Source organism: Aulonocara stuartgranti, assembly GCF_965226115.1.
Source record: "Aulonocara stuartgranti genome assembly, chromosome: 19".
NCBI classification, from domain to species: Eukaryota; Metazoa; Chordata; class Actinopteri; order Cichliformes; family Cichlidae; genus Aulonocara; species Aulonocara stuartgranti.
In genome coordinates this window covers 19,955,847-19,981,333 of record NC_138955.1, presented here as the reverse complement: position 1 = coordinate 19,981,333, position 25,487 = coordinate 19,955,847, and the positions used below count along the sequence as shown (strand labels likewise).

General features: G+C 44.5%; 1 protein-coding gene across 2 annotated transcripts in view; it reads left to right on the top strand.

The window, feature by feature from the left end:
• Positions 1 to 23,613, top strand: part of prkd3 (protein kinase D3) — a 35,946-nt gene extending 12,333 nt beyond the window's left edge. The window contains exons 3-19 of one of the 2 annotated variants that reach the window (XM_082516282.1): positions 6,177 to 6,315; positions 10,165 to 10,296; positions 10,826 to 10,983; positions 11,865 to 12,057; positions 12,142 to 12,219; positions 12,297 to 12,483; positions 13,326 to 13,449; positions 13,653 to 13,730; positions 16,278 to 16,554; positions 17,636 to 17,688; positions 18,077 to 18,149; positions 18,236 to 18,342; positions 18,453 to 18,614; positions 19,432 to 19,530; positions 19,620 to 19,887; positions 20,282 to 20,367; positions 20,812 to 23,613. In XM_082516282.1, coding sequence (XP_082372408.1) covers positions 6,177 to 6,315; positions 10,165 to 10,296; positions 10,826 to 10,983; positions 11,865 to 12,057; positions 12,142 to 12,219; positions 12,297 to 12,483; positions 13,326 to 13,449; positions 13,653 to 13,730; positions 16,278 to 16,554; positions 17,636 to 17,688; positions 18,077 to 18,149; positions 18,236 to 18,342; positions 18,453 to 18,614; positions 19,432 to 19,530; positions 19,620 to 19,887; positions 20,282 to 20,367; positions 20,812 to 20,985 — 2,388 coding nt within the window. In that variant the 3' untranslated portion in view covers positions 20,986 to 23,613. Of the gene's footprint in view, positions 1 to 6,176; positions 6,316 to 10,164; positions 10,297 to 10,825; positions 10,984 to 11,861; positions 12,058 to 12,141; positions 12,220 to 12,296; positions 12,484 to 13,325; positions 13,450 to 13,652; positions 13,731 to 16,277; positions 16,555 to 17,635; positions 17,689 to 18,076; positions 18,150 to 18,235; positions 18,343 to 18,452; positions 18,615 to 19,431; positions 19,531 to 19,619; positions 19,888 to 20,281; positions 20,368 to 20,811 lie in introns of both variants that reach the window. The other variant, XM_082516281.1, reaches the window with a different exon arrangement.
• The last annotated feature ends 1,874 nt before the right edge of the window (positions 23,614 to 25,487 follow it).

Here is a 25,487-nt window from a genome sequence, read left to right as displayed (position 1 = left end):
CACTCAGAGGTGCAATGCAACATGTGTCGTTCAGCATGTGAATTTCATTCATGTGTTTGTTTGTTTATGTATTGGTGGTTATGGGAACGCTCGAATTGACTCGCAAGATCTTTTCTTACTTCCTGCATTTAGTGGGATAGACTTTCTCTGCTGCATAAACCTGGTAAGAAGCACGTTACTTAATTAGCTTGATACTGTGAGGACATCTTCACCATCAAAGTGAATCCATTCAGCTAAAGTGAATGGAAACTGTTACTGGAGGAGCCAAAACACATAATGTTACAGAAGACAGTGGAAAGCCAGAGTGTTTCCAACATGCCCTCTTCTGACGCATCCGTCCAAGTGACAAATTCATTATTTGGCTGCCGTCGTTGCCCACATCTAGTGCTCTTGTAATTTGCAGTGCATGAGTGACTTGCGCCATGCTGTGTGGAAAAAAATTGCCTGGTATTACATTAATAATGTGCAATGAAAACAAATACAATTCCACTGTTGACTTTAATAAATGAACAAAGTTTCCACACCGCGTTTGATGTGACTCGAAGAAAGTAATTACACAGCTTTCCTCCAAGATTCGTGTGAGCACATAATTGGATTTTCCAATGCAGCCGTTGGACTAGTTGAAGTATTGAAGTGTATTTTCCTCTGTTGTGGGAGTTAAAAAGCACGTCAAAGTCAAACAATGGTTTCCCCATTGTTTTGACATGAAAACACTGTTGTCCTATTTGTGAAATCCTCACTACAGTCTGTCGGTTTCACAACAGACTGCGGAGCTTGTCGGCACAGCGCGCGCTGCCTTTTAAATGTGCAACGCATCAGAATGAATCAAGTCAGGATTGTAGCTGTTAACCCAGTTTGAACAGATGCCGTCTTTTCTTATTGGCCTCTCATTATGATGCTCGCTCAGATACAGAGCAACAGAAAACATCGTCTTGTGTCTTCTGGTTCGGTGTCTCTGGGCCACAGCGATCTGTGCCTTAGCACTGTTAAATAATTACAAGGTTATCAGTCAATAGATTTATTTATCTGCTGAATAAAAGCACCTTGTATCATGCCGATCTTGTGACAGTGTTTATCTTGCCACCTCGAGCAAAATAAACAAGAGTCTTTTACCTCCTGACTCTGGTTAAATGTTATACAAGGATCCCGATGAAACGTTTTAGGTTGTGTTGGAGGTTAGATAATCTTTTACCCTTTGCTTCTGTAATGTTTTTACATATCTGTGGTTCAGTATAAGAAAATCCATTAGTTTTCACATTTACACCGGAGAACGCTGCCCTGGCCTTTAAGTACATATCTGCTCAAGGACATTGCAGAGGAAACATCTACAGTTTCCAAGCTGGATGTAAAGTTTTCCGTGCGCTCTAGCATTTTGTTTCTCTTAAGGTGACCATTTGATTGAAATGCTAAATAATAGTAACCGACTTCAGTCTCATATCTCATGTAGGGAGGTGAAGTTTGACTTTTAGAAAAGCAGAAAGAATCTGGACACCTGGAAGACCTGGGCTCTGTTTGCTTTTTCTAAACTATCCTGCTTCTGGCCATATCTGATTTAGTTATTTGCAGTGTTATAAGGAAAAATGGCACAATCGTTTGAGTCAGAGTATCCAGAAATATTCACATGACCATGGGATGCCAGATGTAACAGGACCTTTTTTTAAATTTTGGCATTTTATAATCCTTTTGCCAGGAAGAGTATTTAGAAAGCTTCTCGTGTCGGTGCCCTGAAACGCTGGAATGAGAATGAATGAAATTGGCTATAATAATTATAATGTCAGCTATTCCGTATTTTACAGTTCTACAGTTTTCCTGAGTATCCGTACATTTTGCAGCGTCGATGAGACAAATATGCGGTTTCACGTCAGCGTTGTCAAACTTTAGCCATACTTTTCTTACTTTCCATAAACCACAGCATCAAAGGATTAATCAAGAAAATGACAACTAGATGAAAATAACCGTGGTTTGCAGTTCTGCATTCTTGTGCAGTGCTGCGTGTTGCACACGAGCAGCATTGTTTCCATCGTCCAACTTTTATCTCCGGCGCTGCGATGATGAGCTGGACGTTTAACTGTCGCTGTCCTCCACGTCTGTCTGGCCCGCTGCCACACCAATAAAGGTGTTAGGCAGCCCGAGGTCAAGCTGCATGCTTTTCCTTACTGCGAACACGCGGCCATCTGTCAGAGCCTGCGCGATGCTCTTAGCGCCGCTTCACCCTCACATGCAGCGAAACACAAATGTTTAACCACATAATCAGGTGCACGCCATCCTGTTTCACAACAAACTCATTGTCCTCTGTGACTGAGGCCCTCGTGCAGGAATTGTACAGCAGCCGCACAGAATACATGAGCTACGACTTGTGATTCATTTCACTCATTTATCATTTTGTGTCTGATAGGAATAAGCATCAATATTCCTCAAAGCTACACCTTTTTTCTTTTTCCAGTCAGATCATTTTTTCTTGGCCGTCTTGAGATAATTTGTTTTTGGCTTCTAATAAAATGGGACCATATTTCAAATCTGTCCCGCTCTTTCCTTCATCTCCTGCCTCTTACCCTCTTTCCTTACAGCAGGATTTAGCATATCAATGGCGGATTAGTTCGTTTAACAAAAGCTTGTCTTTGTCTTTCCAGCCTGACTTGTGGACCTCACACAGCTTCTCCTCGCCGGGGTCTTTGGTGTACGTGTGTGGTCGCGGCTGCTCGGCTGAATGGACTCTCGTTCGAAGATGACAAAAGACGTGCTTAGTCACTACGGGCTTCGGAAATGTATGCAGCAGCATGTGTGGGTGATGGTGTGTAAGGACGTATATGTGCACAGGCACACGCTGGAGGTGAATGGTTTATTTTTACATGCGGGAAGGAGAGAATGTATAAATGCAGTGCTTTATACGTCCATCCACCCGCAGGTCGGCCTTCGGCTTTCCCTCTACGCCTGCGATCAGAACAACAAACTGTTAAAACGTTGTCCTAAACCTGCCAGTCTATTGTTCTTGTACCATAGGCTTCCTCTTACTTTAGTAGGGCATGGAAAAAAGTAATGTCCTCTGCCCTTGGAGCTGCTATGTTCTTGCCTGCAGATGCAGATGCTCTGGAATGGGACTCATTCTGTACAGTGGAAAGTGCTGCACGAGGAGCCAAGAGGAGGTGACTCAAGCTGGCTAGATATGGGCATCAACCTCAGCTTTTGTGTGTGCGTGTGTTTGTGTGTCCAAGTGCAGGCGTGTCAGGCGGGTGGAGGAAAACCCTACCGTGACACTGCAGCCGGCTCAGGAAGGATGCCCCCCTCCTCCCGCCTTTGGTGCTGATGGTTTGAGCCATACAGCATTAATCACCTGAAAGCGTGACAGGATTAGGATGTAGATATGTCAGCCGAGGCATCGAGCTGGAAAGGTTTCGTTCTACAGTCGCGTGCCTTGTTTTTACACTCTGAGCAAAATCAGCTTCTCATGCAGTTTGAATATAACTGAAATAGTCTTCATATATGGATTATGTTGCCACGTAGTTGTTGTTGTGAGGTCAGTGCACAGGTTTACGTCATGACTGAGCAGGAGTAGGGATACAAATAGAAATACATTTGTCATTCATGGAGTCATGGGGAAAATTAGCCCAGCGTGCAATAAGGAGGGAGGCGTCTGTCCTGACAGGTAGTCAGCCAACGAGAGTGTTAACGTGTGAGCAGCAAGCATTTTGTGCAAAAGTGGAACATCTGGAGAACAGGAAGAGAACATCCAGGCTGTCGCTGCACATGCTACAACTTCTTTTGTTCTGATGATTCCCAGTTTGATCAGACAGGTTCCAGATGGTGCTGCATGCTGGATCAAAATCTAATGGTGCTTTTCTACGCTGATAAGCCCACCTCCAACACCACGGGATGAAATGCAGCCAGAAACCATGACAGCGCCTCCACCGTGCTTTACAGAAACTGACTGTTGTAGCTCTCTCCTGACCTCCCCTTCTACTGAGTCGTTTCCGATGAAAGTCTCATCTCTCAGGTCCCGTGTCTGGTCTTTACTGGGCTTTATTTTTATTTATTCATAAGCACATGACCTTCAGATACTGCTGAGCTGCTGTAGGTAGGTTTTTAAGCCTGCCTGCTGTTTCATCTTTTGTCCTCCACTTGTTGTTTCCTTTCATGTTTTTAAGGACACATTTCACACCATCCTGAGATACTCCAGGTTTTCAGCAAATAGCTCCAAAAACTATTTGTTTGACTTAAGTTGTGTTATCTTTATCATTTTCCATAGATTCAGATGAAGACATGAGAACAAATGATGCGTACTAAGTCCATTTCTTGATTTAGGCGCTCTTTTTATGCTCGAATGATTGTGTGGTGCTTTAACAAGGAAACCATAACGTTCCTGTGAAAATGGACTGAAAATGGGAGAAAAAGCAGCCAATGTCATAATAAAATGAAAGGGAATCAGGGGTGGCTCAAGACTTTTGCACACTACCATATTTGAAAATTTTTGTTATTAGAAGACATTTAATTTTTTCTTGGAATGAGCCTGTTGAAAGTGCATGAATGCTTTTGTAAGCACCCCACTGTTGGGCCTTTCAGTGGAAAAAACCATTGCCGTATAATTTCCCCTGGGGGACACTGTTCCCCTCCACAGCGGGAGTTCCGAGTGCATGTTGGGGGCAGGGGTCCAGCTCCTTTATTACAATGCATCTGTATTCCACTGCTGACTGAAGCACCATCGGTTATCGGTTGCTTTGCAGAATTTACATTTTTACCTTTAGGCATTTCATCCTTCTGGCTTAGTTGACACAAGTCATGTGATACACTCGTGATTTCCCCAGGCCATCAATCTGTCTCGCTTTCTCTCTCTCTCTGTGTTTCTTGGCAGTTATAAGCCACCAGGTGTCTTATGTGTCCTGTGCCTAGACACTGTACCAACCCCTGGTACTCCCAGGACACAGTGGCATTGTTCTGTGTGGCCCATTGAATGTGACCCTGGTTCAGGGGGAAACAGCTGGTGGATTCTTCAGTACCAACCTACTTGGCATCAAGGCTGGGCTCTTGCCTTGGCGTTAAACTACAGCGTCACAGTTCCCAATCCGTGTAGGGACAGCTTTGAAAATTCATTGAGGGTCGCTGGACTTTTTCCGCCGTGTCAGGTGTGCAGATGTGTTGTTATGCTGCGCAGGTTCCTGGTATTCAAAGCGCATTTCTCCTTTGAGCTTTGAAAAGTCTGAGCAAAGAGGAGAGATCCTTGCCAAGTAGATGTTCAGTAAGTTTCACTTTGATTTGACCTTTGATGGCGTTTCCTCCTTTTAAACACGACAGACGTGCTGCGGAGCCACAGCACGACAACACTGGGCAAACTCTGCCGTTTCGCCGCATGGACAGTGGATATTTTCATTATAGGCCTATCCCTGTGACAAGAACATGGCTTTCTAAGAGGTTATGGGCTGCCCTCACCACAGGAAGTGACTCAGTATTGACTGGCGCTGCACTTCCTGTATGCTGATTCTTCTGAACTCCTCTCAGGATGTTTACCTTCTCCTTCTCCCCGTCTACCTCTCCCACCCTCTACCCCGCCCCTTTCCCTGGTCATGTGACTTTATGTCGCACACTCAGCTGCAGTTCACGACCAGCTTGTCAAGGTTTGTTTTGGTCAACACGCTGTGAGCGGTGATAGCTGCTGTTGGGCGTTTTAGACACGCTTGAATAATGGTGATTCATCTTATAGTAGAAAGCTGCTCAAATCCAGCGGAAACACTTCAACAGCTAAAGCAGACACATCATCGATTCGTCTTAATAGATGACTCAGAAAACTCAAAGTGCACAATGCAGAACACACGGGTTTAAATGCAAGCCACTCGTTTTGAATTAGTCTGTACTGAATTATTCCAAGTATATAGTGTCGATTACTCTGAGGGAGGAAAGGGGCTCTCTTCCTGAGCCACTGGGTTCACAATACTGCACACAAGCGGTGATGTAAGCTGCTGGAACTGACATAATGTGAGTGTGTGCGTGCTTGAAAAAGAATCAAGACAGCTGGCTGATCCATACCTTTTTAAATGCTCTGTATTAGATTTGAGCCACTGCAGAGCATAACCATAAATGTCCACGTACTGGGCATCGCGTCTCGGGACATTTAACTTTACCGGTATTCGTTATGCCTACAATTAAACTTGCTTATTTCTTTTTGTTGTATCTCCCTTTCTCTCCAGTTCCCGGAGTGCGGCTTCTTTGGCATGTACGACAAGATCCTGCTATTCCGCCACGACTTAAACGATGAGAACATCCTGCAGAGGCTGACTGCAGCTGAAGACATCCATGAAGGAGACCTCATTGAGGTGGTGCTTTCTGGTATGCAAAGCAGTCTGATGTCATTTCGCACCTCACCGTAAATGTGTTTGTACAGTGTATGCACATTTTCCATCCTCTAATTTAAGAGGTCAAAATAGCATTAAGTGAAATGTTAGTTGGCATATTTGTAAAGGAAAAAAAGACATTCTAGAGCTGCGCTGTTGAAGAGTAGAAAATAAAACTTCCCATTTCAGATTAGTTATCCAGATAGTTTAGCTTACGGCCACATTCAGGTGAGAGCTACATGTGGACTGATTTTAATTAAATGCAGCTGCAGACAAAGAGTGTTACAGTTTGAGCCACTGATGATGACTTTATGCAAACACAGTTTTTTCATGCAAAAGCACAGATATTCGATGATTGGACTTCTGCTCTCAAACATAATTATTTTACTGCACTTCTTCTGTTCGTTGTCTATGCAGAATTAATGTATAATTATTGAGCTTGTGCCTGATTTGCATATTTAGTGATCGTATTTAGCCTTAATACGATGATGCTATCTGTTACTTACATTTTTTTTTTCCTTAAATACTGCTTTTAAGAAAAAATGTGTGTAATTTTACAGCTCATAACTCTAAATACAGAGGCTCATTATCCAAGGCAGATATCTCACATCCATCCAAGCTCCGCAGCGTTATTTCTGTTTATATTCTCGGGATTTTGAAGGGTTTGTAGAGCTTTTATTCAGAGACGGATTCACTGAACATTCTGTTCCTAAAAACATGGTGGAAACTATTTTTCCTGCCTTTTGATATCATTTTTTATTTATGAGCGATAAAATGAGATTTTTTAAATCTTAAATTCAACAAAGGAAACAAAAAATTTTGAGCTTGGCTTCATCCAGTGTTCATATTTCTGTTTTAGGAAAATATCTAAACGTGTCTTGTTTGCAGCTTAGACATCAGCGTATTGAGTGGTTTTAATAGGACGGATGATTGTCTTAGCATACGTGATAAACTGCTTTACTTGTGGTATATGTTGGAAGTTGTGACCCATTTACCTGCAGTGACTCCCCTAATATAAACCCAGCAGCAGACTTGTTCATGTATTTAGAGGATTATACTATAAACCAAATTCTTCTAAATCTGGCAGCGCACTTCCTCCAATTTGCCCAGTTTTTTCAGTCTTTTCTTATATACAAACTGTGATACAGTGCAGTGTGTTTGCTGGCACAGTGTTGCTGCTGTTTTAGACTTCTAGACTTCCAAAACAGGAGAAAAATGAATATAAAACTCCTCCGAGCAGTATAAACCACGTGTTTGCAAAGTCTAAACAATTGTCTGAAAGTAATACGCTTCAAGTATTCGAGTCAGCTTATTTTTTTTTAATTTTGGGCCCAGCCGTCGTTGCCACACCTTCATAAACACGGTCTTTTGTGTCTTGTTCGGGGGTCCCGTTGGGGCTGAGATGCTTGTTGTGAGCGTCCGCTGTGCTCTCCCAAAATAAATATTAGTCTTGAGCAATTTTCTGTCATTAGTGAACGAATACAAGCAGACAGTCCTCTCAAACACTTGCTTTCTGTGTGACGTTTGAGTTTTTTCTTTCCATAATTTTCCACCTTTGCAAAACTACACAGGTGCTCGGTTTTTCTTTGTTATTTCCTGCGATGAATGAGCCGGCTTCCTCTGCGGTGCTGAGACCAACAAATGGCTTAGGATATCTGTTCTGCTCCAATCTGTGCTGCTGCTCCATCTGCCTCCACTGGGAAGCACCTGACACCACCTGTGCCGAGTTCCCCCCTCTCTCCTGGGCTGACAGTATTGTTTGCAGGGATTTAGTCAGGGGATGATTGTATAGTTTCAGGATCTGAGGATACTTCAGGCTGAGGAATGTAGACTAAAGACTGGAGAACTTCCTTCTTTTTGTTTCTGTCTGTGTTTGTCTTGTGCTCTCTTTTGTGTCAGTCTCTGTGGCTCGCAATTCCCTCCCCGCTTTCTCTCGCTCTAATCCCCCCCCTACCTGAACAAATCCGTCTGCAGGTGTTAGCGCCAACAGTGGAGCCAGGCGATTTATAACCTGAGACATACCTGCTGAAAACGGCTGTAGAAGATCTCAGATTTGCTACACATGGACACATGCTTCATCTCACAGTCTGTGAACGCGACCTTCTTTTTGAGAGGCGCTTTGCATGTCGGACGCTTGATCTTTGCGTGTGAAACACAACCTTTTCCCACCGCGCAGTTTCTCTCTCGTCCTCGTCTCCATTCAGTTTTTCCTCGGCGAGCTTGTTTTTGGATTGCGCGGCTGTGGGAGAAGGACGGTCTGAATATCTCCTTCTCTGCAAGAAGCAGGCAGAAGTGGCTTTTTCTTGGCTGCGAGCTCAAAGAAAAAGGCTTGTTTTTCCTGCAGTAAGTGATTGTAGTAGACCCGCGGAGTGTAAACACGCTCTGATGTGCGGGGCGGCCCTATGCAGCGGACGCTGCGCAGGCCATCTCGGCCCATGAGGTTTGAGGTTTGGCCTGACCGAGTGTCCCTTTGTTCTGTTTCTCACTCCTCCTAAATTCCCACCCACTTTCACAAGCCCCTTATTCACCGCCACGGGCCGCGTGAAATTGATATTTTACAACACCTTCTGCTTGTCATAAATATAACTAACTTGTTTTTGTGAGATGGAAACTTTTGACTCCGAATGGAAACTCGGTGCCTCCGAGCGAACAGATAGCACATTCATGCGAGCCCCGCCGCTCGTGAGAAGCGCTCTGAAAAACAACGTGTCGAGTTTATGTTTGGAGTTGTTTGATACTTATTAGCACGATAACCATTACGTAACACTGTGACTGCTAAGAAGTGGCCAGTTGTTTTGCAGACGCGTGTGCAGAAAGCTCATGAAGGCTGCCTTTCATGTGTCTGTGTGAGAAAGCTGCGCGCCTCTCGACATGTGACCTCGCTGAGCTCTTTCTCCTCTTCTTCCCAAACTGCCAACATCACCCCACCAGCCGCTGTAGTTCTCAACAGCCGCCCCGAATTGTCTCAGATCTTTAATATTCCTGCAAATGTCTGTAAATATTTTCCATTCCAGGGATTATGACATCAAAATGTTTGCTTTCCCATTTGACCTGTCCTGCATTCTTTGCTCAAATTAAGAGATTGGATTCGTTTAACCAACTGCCTTTTTGTTTCCTCCCGTCTTTACTCATATCAGATGCTGCTTTTAAGCAAAGGACGTTTCACATTTGTTTTTTTAAGCTGAAAATGCCTTCATCGGCAAACACAACGAAATGGCATTAGCACATTTGCTGCTTAACCCAAGAGTAAATATTAACCGTCCCCTCGCTGGTCACTGCTGCCACATAAGTGACTGCATAGGAACAGAGGAGGCACAGTCACACACTCAGGGATATTTGGCAGCATGAGCCTTATCTTACTCATCTTCACATCTTTGATGATTCACAGCCGTGATTAGCCAAGTCTTGTTGCGACAAACTCACTGTGTCTCATTTGACACAGAAATGTGGAAAAGATGAAGACAAATAAGAGAGAAACAGAAAGAGAGACATATTCACGGCTCTGCTGATTCGATATTCGGTTCTTAATAACAAACAGGAATAAAATGCATGTCTCTGGTGTCTTATGGGCGTGCCCTATCACTCGATCACGCTCGTGTGGTGCAGATGTGATGCCCTCTACTGCAGCAGTGAGACATAGCATCCGTGTTTATGTGCAGCAAGTGGAGCGTGTAGAGTAGATCTTCCCTGTGCAAGCTCACATGCACCTACTTACTTACATTAAAAAAATGTATTCAAAAATATTTATTCTTCATCTTTAATGATTTTCTTTAGATTAGAAGTTTCTTTGTGAACTTTTCTATTTTCTATCTTTACTCAAACAACCTCTGCTTTTTGTTTCTAGCTCAAGCCACAGTTGAAGATTTCCAGATCCGACCCCATGCCCTTTACGTCCACTCCTACAAGGCCCCCACCTTCTGCGACTACTGTGGCGAGATGCTATGGGGTCTCGTTCGGCAGGGGCTTAAATGTGAAGGTTAGACGCTCGCGCACACAGTGGCACTCACACTTGGATCAATTCTACCAAATTCCCAAGAACTTGGCCTTTATCTGCACCTTCCTTTTTATTGCATCCGCACTCAAACACAGATCCAAAAACACACCACATATCTGACCTTGTAACTGTATCAGGGAGATATAGAGGCAAACAAGAACAATGTGGCGCAGGCACAGTAGCCGTTGAAATGCTTGACATTCAGATCCCAGTGGACTCATGTCGCGCTCGCTTTCCTTACATTTTTTCACATTGTTGAATCATACTTGAAATATGTTCTTGTGTTTTCGTGTCAAGTTCTCCGCTGACAGCGAATTAAGTTTAAAGAGAGAAGATTTATTCACCAGTGAAACATTCCTGGCCATAAATTCTCGTACTAAGCCTGTTTATCCGCAGGACCATCTTGTGGCTGATTTGCAAAATGAGACGTTTCTTCACTGCATTTCTTATGATGATGTCATCTTTCCATGAGTTCGGTAACTAATGTGATCTGTTTTTTTGCTTTATTAAGGATGTGGGCTAAACTACCACAAGCGCTGTGCCTTCAAGATCCCAAATAACTGTAGTGGTGTGAGGAAGAGGCGACTGTCCAATGTTTCACTGCCTGGACCATCTCTCTCTGTCCCCCGACCTTTACCTGCTGAAAATGCAGTGGTTGTCCTGGATGAGGTAAGCTCGGATTGCTGTGAGTGTGACTGGATGAAGGTGCTCGGATAGAGAAAGAGCAGCGTAGAGGAATTTTAGTAGCTGCGAATTCTCTGAACAGAAGGGAAAATGTGAGGATTACTGTTTTATCCATATGTAAAATGAACTCACTGAAGCGTTGTCTTAAATGGAAAAAATGAAGACAAATGAGGGAGAAGCAGGAAGAGAGACATATTCGGAGCAAGTATGTGTGGCAGGCAATCCACATGCAGCTCACAGGCTCTGCCTCCACTGTTAAATGTTTCTAAACTTATCAAATGTGGCTCTTTTCCACGAGTGAACCTCCTGGGCCCTGTTGTAGAATACCACTGATGCAGAAAATTGAATTGTGCTGCACAGAGCTCTGTGGAGAGATCCTCAGCGAGGTCTTACGAAACCGTTTTTGCATAAGCCCACACTGAGATATTCCCCTCTTGTCTTTGTCTCTCCAAAAGGTCACCAGGAAATGTAATTATGTTAATGACATTAAAAGTCCATAGAAGTCCAAGTTTATGTATCTGCTCACTTGTTGGCAAAAAGTGAAGAAAACTCCATTCCTGACAGATTCCAGACTGCTCCATTTATCCACCAAAAAATCACAACTAAACTCTAATGTGTGGCAAGAGTGACAAATCTGATCGTCTGTTTGGACCAATAGAAGCGCAGACACTACTCACTTTTTTCTTTGATGTCTTTTACTCACATGTCATTACTCACTCTCTTTGTCTGTCACTCACATACTCCCTCTGAGGCTCTTCTACCTCTGTTTTTATCTTATTTATTTATCTTTCGCTTCCTTCCTGCATATGGTTTTTAATTCTTCCGAATACCCCCCGTCTTCCCCTTTTCCCATCCAACCCCAGCAGCAGAGGTCCCATCAGGAGGCAGGGAAGCGCATCCCGTCCTGGAGCGGCCGGCCTATTTGGATGGATAAGATGGAAAAGACACGGGTTAAGGTGCCACACACGTTCGCCATTCACACCTACACTCGTCCTACTATCTGCCAGTACTGCAAGCGTCTGCTCAAAGGTCTCTTCCGCCAGGGCATGCAGTGTAAAGGTAGGCTGACCAATGAAGATTCCGCTACAGAGGACGTGGAACAGCAGCGCTTTACCATAACTATCATAACATTTTGTTTCCTAGACTGCAGATTCAACTGCCATAAGCGCTGTGCTTCAAAGGTACCAAGAGACTGTTTAGGTGAGGTGGACTTCAATGGAGGTAAGTTCTACATCATCTTTCAAACTGACAGTTGTTTATTTCTCATATTTGTAATTCTAATAAAAGTTCTTGTGCAGAGCCAGCGAGCCCTGGGCCGGACTCAGACACTACCATGGATACAATGGAGGTAGACAGTAATTACATGGATTGTGGCAGAGGGATGGATGATCCAGATGAACCATCCACTCCGGATGAGAGGATGTTTGAAATGGACTCGCCGTTGCTGGACAGGGAGAAGGATGAAGAGCCCATCAAGACTATTAGGTATGAACATACTGGTTAATCCAGGCCAGCTGTAGCCCAAAACTGCAGTCGTTTACATTTGATGTTCCATGGAGACTAAGAGGCACCAGTGACACCAGGGACAAGGACGACTGCTTAACTCTTTCCTTCATAAACACGACATCTGGCGACCTCACCTGTACGCTGACCAGTTTTGCCACCTGAGTTCATGTCAGTAAAGTTGTTGTTTGGGGACCGTTAGGATAGTTTGTGGGTTTTTTCAAGGGATAGAAATCAGCCTCACTAACTTCTTTGTTCTCTAGGCAGTCCTTACATAGAACAGACACCGCTCAGTTCAGAAAAGAGCTTCAAGGATTATTCCTAGAAGACAAGTCAGACACGGGATTAAAAAGAAGAGCTAGGGTGGATTGGCCAATCAGGTGGCTAATCTATCAGCTGATGTGGGATGAATGTCAGAGTTCATGCAAACTACCCAGTCCTGGTTTCTGATGTCATTTTTGTATTTTTGTTCTATTCTACTGTAATCGAACAATTGAGTAAAAAGGGATCAGAAACAAGAAGAGGAGGGGAAAACATTCAAGGTTGCTACTCTGATCTAAACTGGGGAATTTGGGGTTATTTTTTAACTACTAGGTCTAACGCTCCAACTCCTCTGTTTATTCTCCAGCTGCAGCAGCAGAGTCTGATGTTTCCTAGAGTGTTACGTAAAACATAAAAAAAGCGCTTCACTTCGTATGAGGGATGTCTCAGGAAGTACCTGCTGTGCTCTGAATAGTGTTTCGTTAATGAAATCATAACTCTGAGTTACGGTAATTGTGATAATCATCACTAAATAAAAAAAAAACCTCCTTTTATGTTTGCAGCCCCTCCACTAGCACCAACATCCCTCTGATGCGGGTGGTCCAGTCCATCAAACACACCAAGAGGCGGAGCTCCACGGTGGTGAAGGAGGGCTGGATGGTTCATTACACGAGCAGGGACAACCTGGTAAGACTGATAACCCCAAAGCCCAACAGAGGAGCTTAGCCTGAAACGGCTCTGCCCTAAATGTATGCTGGGGAAACTGTTCACATGTGCTGAAATCAGCACACGAGGTATTTTCCTTGTGAAATAAAATTTTGAACTTCCGTAATATTGGTAGGTGGTCCATATTTTGCCACTAGGACTAACTCGGGGTTTCCATTTAACAGCGGAAGAGGCATTACTGGAGGCTGGACAGCAAAAGCCTGAGTCTCTTCCAGAACGACACCGGAGCCAAGTTCTACAAAGTAAGATTAAAACTATTATTTCTGCCGTGTTCTTGGAAAACCACGGCTTCAGCTCGATCTGGTGCGACGAACTATTATTCATAAGAATATCAGAAAAGCTGCAGCGTCCAGTCTGTGCAGAGTTATATCATGAAAATCCCCACAGTGCTTAGACAGAATTCACCCGCTCTACTGTCTTATGATTCAAACGTGTCATTTAGGAAAGATCTGTTTTCATATTCAGGTATAAAGGCTGTCTGTCATGCTTATGAGTGATATGTAAATAAAATCTACCCGGTGGCAGCCGCGTGACTCAGCTGAAGGCTGCCGCTTCACAACTGTAAACTACCCTGTGGTCACTTCGTCCCACTGAAATTCCCCCTGTGGTTTTTCACAATGCCGCCTGGTCTCTTCGCTGCTTGAAGTGAAAGGGTCGCAGTCTCGGAGTTTCTGCGTTTCATCATCCTCAGTATCACTAACAGCAGAGATGGGACATTTAAATGGGGTTTTGAAGAAAATGTCAGACTGCGTCTGTCACACAAAAGAGTTTTGATTAGCTCTTATTTTAGGGAAGGGAAAACATTTCTAAAAAGTCACGCTGCGAGCTGTTGAATGCTGGCTTTGATTCTTTTTCTAATCCTCAGTGTTCGCTTTGAGTGAAATGTGAAGATTTAAACGTGTAAATGGAGTTGAGGAGAATATGTGTGACACTTCCCTCATCGGTGGCAGCGCCGTAGTCAGTCATTACGCCGCCACAGGGGCTTAATAGCACAGTAATTACACAGTGAGGCCTGGGGGAGGGAAGTACAGGCTGCAAGGTAAAGACTTCCACATGTGTGTCGTGTGTGCTGTGTAGGATGGAGTGTGTAATTATCTTATTGTTCTTCTCGCTTTGTGCGTTTTGAGACTTTAACACCTCTTCGAATTGTGGTCAGAGGTATGTTGCAACAGGGCGCTGAGTAGGACGCGGCAGAGTTTCCACTTCGGTTGAGCGAGTCTCAAACAGGTGGTCTCGCTCACAGCTCTGCTTATTGTCCTGCCTGCCTTCTTTTTGTTTTTTCTCCGTCCGCATTTGTTGTGAAGCAAGTTTTGGAAAAACTGTATTCCTTCCCCCTTCTCTCCCAATTATTCTGTCACACCCTGCGTCCCCGGCCACTAAATCCTCGGAGAGGAAACCTCAGCGGGGACCGACTCCTCGGGTGTGTTTACAGGGCAGCTTTATGTGGTTCTTTATTATCAACTTGGCACTCAGCTATGTTTAAAAGCTTCAGGAGGCTAATTGAAGGCTTGCTGTAAATCTCCTTTTTATGCTCCAAAGTTTGGTCTTTGCCTCTTGCTTCAGAGCAGAGGATTTTTATCTGGGACAGATAACATGAAATTATTTCCTGTAGTATTTTGGGGGGAGGGGGTCTTCTACCGAAACCACTGCTTCTCCATGAGCTCCGCTGGTATCCGGAAAGCCGTCTGCCTCGAGCTCTTTCCTTTCATTCCTCCCCAGTTTCTAGCCTGCTGCTCATCAGTGTGTGGCCGCCGTCCTCCCCACTCCCCTTTTCTTTATACCTCCAATCTGATTAGTGGTGGTCGCGTGGTGGCTCGCTCGCCAGGCATGGCAGCCATTTTCACCATTTGGAAGCCATAACAGCTCCTCGTTTGAAGATGAGACCCCTGTACTTGTGGCTTTCTCTGAAGAAGCTTTCATGGGGTGAGGGGGCTTCTCCCTGTCACAGTATCACACACGCCCACTCACAAACGACCCCGTGGAGGAACGGTAGTTGCTTGGTCTTTTGTCTTGGTGGCTAGTGGTAGCGCCAGCGCCTCGTGCTCAGATGGGGCCTCTTGCTGGCCCTGCCTTGTAATCAGGGAACCGCTTGAGCCGCCGCAGAGCGCGCTCACGTGACCAGGCCCTGCTAACCACAAGCACTTCATCTGATACTGTGTGGTGAGCCACGCAGAGCAGACGGCGTGCGCCTCTTTGAGCCCCCATTGGTTGGAAATTGTCTGTATTTGTAATTTCGGCCCTCCCTCCCACCTTTGATTTGACAGTGAGTTAGACGGGCGAGGGGGGGACTTTTAAAGTGTAGTGCAGCTCCACTTTCTGTTTGTGCTCACAAGTCAAGCGAAGAGGAAGGCAGAAAGTTAGAGCGGGGACGACTGAGTGCGGCGTGTGTGTGAGTGTTACTTCCTCTGTCTTTACCTTTTGTGTATCATTGCTTAATTGTGGATTTGCTCATTTAGTAGCATGATATGTTTTTGATTGAAGAAAGTATTTTTTCATATTCTTCTAGTTTACAGCCAGCATCGGCTATAAGAGATTTTTATTTCTCCACCACTCCATCCCAGCACTTTATATGTGCAGCACTGTGTGGAGGGGGAGTGTATCTGTTTGTTTTGGTTCCTTCAGAAGTTCATGTGCTCTTGGACTTGCATAAATTGTTTACTGGCTGAAACATTAAGAAAGACAGAAAAGAAGACTCTGATTCTTGCTTGAGCTTTCATTGAGAAATGCAGATTGTGCTCTTTTATGTTTCGTCTGCTTTTCTTATCAGTTCTCCTTCACTGCTTCCACAGGAAATCCCTCTGTCTGAGATCCTCCAGGTAGAGCAGTGCAGAGACTACAGCAATCTGGCTCAGGGCAGCAACCCTCACTGCTTTGAGATCATCACAGCCACCATGGTCTACTATGTAGGGGAGAACAACGGCAGTCACTACCACAGCCCTGCTCTGGCCGCCTCTGGAGTCGGCATGGAGGTGGCTCAAGGCTGGGAGAAGGCCATCAGACAGGCCCTGATGCCCGTCACGCCTCAGCCCAGTGTAGCCAGCGCTGCCGGCCAAGGCAAAGATCACAGTAAGTAGAATTTATCAGAACTTTCTTGTGCTAAAAATGCTGCTGATATGTCTCCGGATGAAAAACTTGTTTGTTTTTTTTATCTTGTGTTTGTAGGAATGAAATCAGCTTGCATGTGTCTTTGGTTAGCGCATGAAGCAGGCTTGTTACCTGTCGCGGCCGTGACAAACGAGAACTGTTTGCTCATATAGAAAGAAAAAGGCTCTCTGTGCCCCGTCGTAGGCGATTTTTAAACTACTTTGATGACCTTAAAGTTGATGTCCTCGGTTAACTTTTGCTAGCCTGGGAAAGCCCTGACTCAGGGTCTGTAGGCCAAAGGAAGTGGGGCTGTGAAGTCACTGTTTGGGGATGACAGTAGTGTAAGTAGTGAAGTGACATAACTGTATGGAAACTGAGCTTTTGATGGTCAGGGCAGCGATAATATCTCCCAGTCGCCGAAAAAAGAGAGAGAAATGAGAAATGTGCACAGTTTGAGGTTAACTGATAACGAGCGTGACATGAGAAAACCTGAGAAAAGACGCTAGAAGCCAACCTGATAAGATAACTCAAACTCACTACATAGATGTGAATTCATTTACTAATGAACTAAGCCGCACTTTACTATCAGTAGATGAAACGTTTAATCTGCAGATGACAGCGTGATGTACTGTATGTGTTTGTCTCTGTTAATTGAAAAATCAAAGCATTGTCTAAGAGTGAAATTCCATCTTTGTGTCGAGCATTACCTCACAGAAAGTTTTCTGCTGGCTTTTATCTCCGGCTTTCTGTCCAATGCCTAGTATGCAGAATTAGTTTCTGCGGCTGTCTGAATCCCCAGTTTTGAAATGCATTGCATACTTTCAGCATTCAGTCACAGATAGCTTTCCAGATCAATTTTATAGCCAATTCATTGTGTAATAAAATGCTTCATTATGTGGGGCTGTGAGTTATTGCGTGCAGCTGTGATAAGATTGCAGGTTTTAGAAAAGTAGAGTAAGCTCTGATTACAGTTGCTTAAGAATTTAGTGTCTGCTTTGTGCATTGGCAGAGTGATGTTGTGTTACTTGTTGAATGTGGAAATATCATGTGTTTCCCTCTGCAGAAGAGCTGTCTATTAGCATATCTGTGTCCAACTGCCAGGTCCAGGAGAATGTGGTAAGTGGAGCTTCTTTTTTCTCTTAGATGCTGTTGCACAATTTCCCAGCACAGCTCGCAAATTTATGCATTCATATGCTATTAAAATAGTTGCTGTGGTTAGATCAGAAACGGTATCCTAGTGCGCCTGTCGCCGAAACATCCAGTGGAAGCTTTTACGCTGCAGAAATGGGGAAGCTGCAGACTCATTTTTTGGTCATGGAGTTTTCGTCTCAGTTCCACTTCTGCATTTAGTGAAAGTTGCCTATTTGGCAATACCTGAAAAACATTTTGGAAGGGCAGCAGTTCTGCCAAAACCAAAGATGATGTAACTGTTGCAGCATGGAAAGTTCACTTGAATGTTTCCACAAGCAGAGGAAAATTAACGGTGTAAATTACGCCCGTGTAGGATATTGCCTCGGTGTACCAAATATTCTCCGATGAAGTGCTGGGATCGGGCCAGTTTGGCATTGTGTATGGAGGTATGTTTGTGCTTTAGTTAAAAGGAACATTTTATATTCAGTGTCTGTGCTGTGAATTGATGTTTTTTTCTGTTTGGCAAACACAGGCAAACACAGAAAGAGCGGCAGAGATGTGGCCATCAAGGTTATTGACAAGATGAGATTTCCTACCAAGCAGGAGAGTCAGCTGCGGAATGAGGTCGCCATATTACAGGTAATCACTGATAACAGTTAAGAGAAAATCCCGCTCATTACATTTGTCACTGGTTTACATTTACTCTTAGCGTATTCCTCGTTTGAAGCCTTTGATCTGTTTCTCTGTAGAATCTGCATCACCCGGGTATCGTTAACTTGGAGTGCATGTTTGAGACGCCTGAGCGGGTGTTTGTCGTCATGGAGAAGCTGCACGGCGACATGCTGGAGATGATCCTGTCGAGCGAGAAGAGCAAACTGCCTGAACGAATCACCAAGTTCCTCGTGACGCAGGTCTGCACCGCTGAAACACGGCTCTCTGCCCTTTCACGCAGCCTTCTTCACCCCTCAGTTCTCAAATCAAGATTCTGTCCTAACACTGAAATAGTCAGATAATGACAGTCACTGAGAATCGAGCAGCTTTGCTGCATGTTTCATCCTCTTAGTCCTCTTAGTGCTGTGTCTTCCTTCCCTTCTCTCTCTGTGCCCTATTTTGGGGGTGTAATGGGTCTGTGCTCCAGCTCTGGGGCCTGTTTATTCTTGTGGTGAGCTGATTGGAGGGAATTGTTTACGGGATTTGGTCTGTATGGCATCACGGCCTCCTCCCTGGCTGTGGATTACAGCCTTCAGTATACTGGTGGCTCTGTGGCCTGATTAGAGGAGCAGCAGGCTCCGTGGATCTCGGGTACCAAACGGGAGCGGGGCCATTAACAACAACCCCATTAGCTGCGGCAGGCTCGGCTCAGATGTGGCCAGGAGGGCCTCTGCTAAAGCCAGGGTCAGGATCGGCGAGCCAGGCCCTCTGTGGTCTTGGGGCAGGGCCATGGGCAGACATGCATGCAGCGCTCACTTACAATAGGCCTTGTGAATATAGATGAGATGATGAGATGAGATCATGTGTCCCTTATATGGCAGTGCTGGTAAAGATGCAAGTATTTAAGGGCATTAGTATGTTTATATTGCTACTATTTTTCCACATGGCAGCACCATAGAGTCTCCTCCATACATTACACAAACAGCACTCTGTTCATAGCGTACGGTTTACAGACTTTACACTGTTTTGATCTTTTTAGCTGAATCTGTGCTTATGGGACTTGTGTGTTTGCAACAGATCCTTGTGGCCTTGAGACATCTGCACTTCAAAAACATTGTTCACTGTGACTTGAAGCCTGAGAATGTACTGCTGGCCTCTGCAGAGCCTTTCCCTCAGGTGAGAGCATATATATTTATGTGTTTTGCATGTGTGGAGCTGTGTGTCCGCAAGCGTGTGTACGTTAACACGCCGCTTTTCTTCTCCAGGTGAAGCTGTGTGATTTTGGCTTTGCCCGTATCATTGGGGAGAAGTCCTTCCGGCGGTCGGTGGTAGGAACTCCGGCTTACCTCGCTCCAGAAGTGCTGCGCAGCAAAGGCTACAACCGCTCCTTAGACATGTGGTCAGTGGGAGTGATCGTGTACGTCAGCTTGAGCGGCACGTTCCCGTTTAACGAGGACGAGGACATTAATGATCAGATCCAGAATGCGGCCTTCATGTACCCTCCTACGCCCTGGAAGGACATCTCTGCAGAGGGTATGAAGACAAAGAGCTACTTGTTTGTTTGCTTTCAGAAATGTTTGATCTAATCTGACCTTCTCGTCTGTGAGCCGTTGGCGGCCTGCTGCACCTGTAACTTAAATGATATTCACACATGTAGCTCCTCCCCACCCACACGTCTGGGTCATCTGAACTTTATGTCAGCTTTTTTATGTCTGTGGTTGAAATGAATCACTTTCAAATCTCCCCAACTGCCCAAGTTGCACCTCCTCCCACTCACTGTATATAGTATATTATGCGGTAAAAACACTGAATATATATATATATGTTGATAGATATATCTTTTTGCAGGTCTTGTTCCCTTTAACTCAAAACCACCTCTGACTTATCTTGTTCACTTACACTTCTTGTACTCTTAATTCCTCCGCAGCCACAGATCTGATCAACAATCTCCTCCAAGTCAAAATGAGAAAGAGGTACAGCGTGGACAAGTGTCTCAGCCATCCCTGGTTACAGGTATGACTCATTTGCTTTTTCCTCTCTTTAAATTGCAATTCGAGCTAATTCTCGGAGTCATAATTCTGTCAAGTCATCAATTCCCTTCATTGAAAATAATCTACAGATGAGTTGTGTGAACATTAATAGTCAGAGCATGGAAAACATGAATAGAGTTAAAGGTTCCGCCCACTTGTGGTTATGTCACCATTAAACTTCCTGGTGGTGAACTAGAAGTCAAACAACCACAACAGCGCTGTCCCTGCACATCAGTACACTGTGTCAATAACAGCGTTTGGCTTACGTGGCCAAGACCTGGACCGGGAAGCCCGAAAAGTAAAGGGAGTGAAAACTGTGTATAAATGCTGTGAGCTGAATGCAGATTTACCTCTGAATCAGTTTATGTGAAGCCGCTTCTCCACAATGAGCCAGATTTACTGACAGTTTCATGTCTGTTTTGGTCAGGACTACCAGACGTGGTTGGACCTGAGGGAGTTTGAGACGCGGCGAGGCGAGCGCTATATCACTCACGAGAGCGACGACGCACGCTGGGAGGAGTACGCGGACGAGCACAGTCTTGTTTACCCTAAACATTTTATCATGGCTCCCAACCTGGACGACATGGAAGAGGACCCCTAGTGGAGTGGGAGACTTGCTACACCACATGTATCTCACAGAGTTTTCATGAAGCTTTGAAAGTGGCAGGTTTTCCCTCCAGAACTCTCGAAACAGAGATAAGCCAGTCGGGTGGAGAGGCTGGAAAAGTGGGAAAACCCAGCAGAGGTTGTAGTGTGAAGCACCGCTACAAGCAGGCGGAGATGCGTGTCACAGAAACGCATTAAGACACTGTCACAGGAGGCGAGTGCTCCCTCTTCCTTGGTGTATAATAATACGAAAACATTCCATGAATTTGTTCAATCTTGGTTCATTTTTTAAGGACTAGCAGAACAATGTTTATGAACACGCACAGTTCTGGATGAAGGCCGTGCTCGTGATGTAAGAGAGGAGTCGCGTGAAGCGCTTACGCCGGGATTAAAGGGCACTTTTCGCAAGGGATTTACAGCCTGAGAATTAAACACACGAGTTTGTTCTCATTTCTAAACTGTTTGTGAGACTGTCCTGTGGCATGAAACTGGAACTATCACGCAGATTTGTCTGGGTTTTTTAATGTATTTTAGTAATTGTGGTAGGTTTTTGCACTATATTACCAATTTCCATAGCAACTGAATAGAAAACACTATTCACTGCTACAGAACGCAAACTGTTTTTACATTTCCCGTCAATATTCAAAGTTAGAAACGGTGTCACGCAGTATTAGCTCCTTTGTCTCAGATCCCAGCAGGTGTTTTTAACCTACGTGTGTTCAGAGTGTGATCTGTTCATGGCAGCTAGTAGTGTGCAAGTTTTATCGGCTTGCTCTCGGAGAGAGAAACCAACAAACCCTGACCAAATATGTTACATTTCATTTCGCTGTTTCCTTTCAACTGTTTTCCTTTTTTGACTTTGTGAATCTTTTGTGAAGGCCGTAACCCTGAAGTGTAGTTGAATGCAATACAACAAGGAACGGACTCTTTGGTTCGGCATCACATTTTTGTACTTTCACTGTTTTCTTGAATGTGACCGTTGAAGCGCTCCAGTGCTGGGACGTGTTCTTTGATGTTCTCTGGGGTTGCGGTCGAATAGTCAAAAAGTCATGTCCTATGTTCTTGTTTCTCTAAGAAAACATCACAAGGTGAAGGAAAGGTGTGCACGAGAATTCACAGAGAACCTGGTGTGTCCACACTAGGCTGTTTAGCACTCGATGATGAATAATGTTGATTAAGATCAAGTTCACCCTTTGCTTTCATGCTGGCTGTATAAACATAGAAAATCTTTCCATCCATCCGCCCACTGGCTGCTCCTGTTCTGAGTTTGGGTTGTGGGGGGCAGTCTAAGGAGAGCCCAGACCTCTCTGTCACCAGCAAGCTCCTGTAAGGGCTGAGACATGCCAAAGCCAGCGGAGAGATACATTTCCCCCAGTGTGCCCAAAACACCTCTTCTAGTAGGCACTAAGAAAACATCTTAGTTAGAAGCACAAACCACCCCAACTAGCTCCTGAATGACCAAACTCCTCACCCATCTCAGGGAGAGTACAGCCTCCCTTTGGAGGAAGCTCATTTCTGCCATCTGCGATCTCATTCTTACCCAGCTCGTGGCCATGGGTGAGCGTAGGAAACGTAATCAACAGCTTCACTTTTACACTCAGATTTCTGTTCGTTACAGCAGATTGGTACAGCGTCCTCATCATTGCTGCTACCACGTCAGTCTGCCGTTTCAGCAACCAGAGATCGACCCTGTGGCGCCTCCTTCGGGCGGTAGGCTCACAGGGCGGCGAGTACACGGCCAGACCCCATGGGCTCAGGCCTGAGCCATGATGTTTGTTTCATAGGGGTAAATGTAAATCTGTGCTCTTACCAAGAACCTATTTGCCTTGGGAGACCCTACCAGGGCCAAATGCCCCTGACAACACAGCTCCTGAAATCACATTTGATGAATAATATTTTTAAAAAATCGCAGTTAAACATCGCAGTGAAAAACACGTTTGTCACGTTGAGAACGGTTACTCGTCCTGTTCTCCTTTTTATTTGTTCTTCAAACTAAACAGATGTTCCAGTTTACCTGAGCTGTCTTCAGCTGTGAAAGCATTAACGCTCAGTCTGATGATACACAGTTAATAATTTTAGTCTATTCTTTATTTTCAACAAACGCTTCAAACTCACGTTAAAAAGTGCTTTACCTCTCAGCTTTAGCTTTAATATATTCTTAAAGATTCAAAACATATAAACATATTAGGATGTTATGGCATAAGATGATTTTTGATCTAATGATGCAACGCTTTGAATTATGGGAAGCCGCCGTGTCCCCACATTTCTTAAATGAAGGTCAGCGTGTGTCCTAAACGTCACCTTTCCTCAGCAGAGAATTCAACCAACACTTATCACACCCGCCTTGAAAAAAACGACTATTCGACCTCAACCCAGCTATCTGAAATGTTTCATCACCAACGTGGGCGAAACTGGCTTTTAAACAGAACAAAATATCAGGAGTTCCACGTTCATTATGTTGTCCGATCATTTCACACGGGAGCGAGTTTATATTTGCTCCGTCGGTGTGTTTGGGAGTATGTTCCAGTTTCCTTTCTCTGTCTTTGTTGCCGCTGGATTGGCAGGTGTCAGTGTTTTGTATATTTCAGTACATACCAATGAAATAAAAAAAACCTAAATGAAACATTTGGTAAATTTCTGAAATCCTCTCTGTTCACACTGCTTTCTTTAGCGGTGTATTATGTTATATACCTGCTGTCTGGAGATCACGGCTCCAGGTGCAATAAAAGATAAAGACGGGCTTTGGATGTGTGCGCAGAGGCAGCAGTGGCTCGTAGTTTTCTGTGTGATTCATCAAGATGTGCGCGTGCGTCGTGCTTTCACATGTCGGATCCCGTTCACAGCAGCTGGATGTGATTGTTGCACCACACCGAGCAGTTTACTGAGCCAGCCACTCGCCACAAGAGAGTAATGACATAGTTAAAGAGGGTGGTAGTGAGGAAGGGGGTTGTGGAAAACTCTGAAAACACTCGGGATGAAAGCTATCACAGATCCCTTCGAGTATCAGCTCCAGTGTAATGGATGGGCCTATTGTAAGGTAGGCCCACAATAAACTGCTACAGGGAACAGACAGCTGTCAATAATTTAGAAAAGTGTTTGAAGTTTCCTTCACTGGATATAGACTGTGAAGTAATCACAACTATCCCTGCTGCAGCTCTTTTTTCCTCTCTCTCTAAGGATACATGATACTGCTCACCTCTATCTATTAGCATGAATGCTTTCAAGATGTGCACTTCCTTTGCAGTCCTTATGACCCCGTTAACCTCTGAGGGGGGGACACGGAGGCTCTGATACGCTGAACAGGCCCGAATACAACAGGACCGTTTAAATCTATTCTCTTTCAAAACGCATACCGTACCTCATAATAAAGTGTAGCTCGTCTTCGTTAAATTAGAGGATACAGCGTAAGAAGAATCAGGCAAAAAACAGGCAATGTCTCCCTCGTTTGGTTGCCCAGAGGTGTAAAGGTTTCAGTCATTCATGCGTTCCTTTAACCTGTCGTGGCCCCATGCAGCACCAGCAAACCTTTGCTCTTATCTAAACACATTTTACTTTTTCAACCCTAACATTTAACCGTGTTACTCCTTTTTCTGAGCTCAACTTCATTATTTTGTAGAAGCCATTCATGGCCCTGTGTGTAGCTTACAGAGGTGTAATAAGGAAAGTACATTAAACTTTTTACAGAAGCTGGATTTTTTTGAAAGTTTTACACTGTGCTTTTGAATTTTTGTTGGAAAAATCAAACCAGAAACAAATCATTTACTCAAGAGCGACGTGCCTATAAAGTGTCTTTAAACACTTGCTGTCATATTTATTGTGAAACTGTAAGATGATTTTAGCATCAGTTGCACAGTTCTGATGGGTTTTCTCCAGGACACAGAAGTTACGTGGATGACGTTACTGAGTATAGAGTGCTAATCATACAGGGCGGTGTTATGAGACGTTATCAGAATGGAAGAACAAGACTGTTAGATAGTCTTAAGCAGTGTCAGTATTTTTACTTTGTCTGTATCCAAAGAGAAAACTGTTCTCTTTGCTGCCAGGAGGTGTCACTCTCTGTTGGTTTATCCACTCAAATTTGAAAGGAAGGCTGGTTGTGGCTATTACTGAAAACAGATGATCCTGGAACCAGCAGATTATTATTTCTTTACAAATGAGAGAAATATATAATCAATGTATTACAGTCTATAACATTAAGAATTTGCCTTTGCATATACTGAAAACTACAGTGTTATCAGTCACATATCACAGCTGAATAGAAGCTTCTTTTGGAGACTATGACACACATCTGAAAGGCTGATATAAAATTTACACATGAAGACCGAGCTACAAGATCCCTCACAGAAATAACATCTGCTGAAGGATCAGAGACAGCGATCTGTCTTTGTTGCCTTGATCCTAGCGTCTGTGTGTATTTGTTGAGCAGCTTTGCCTGGTAGCTTCTCGGCAGGTCTCTCGTCACCTCGAGGGGAGGTCCGCGTGTCACGCACCCTCGCA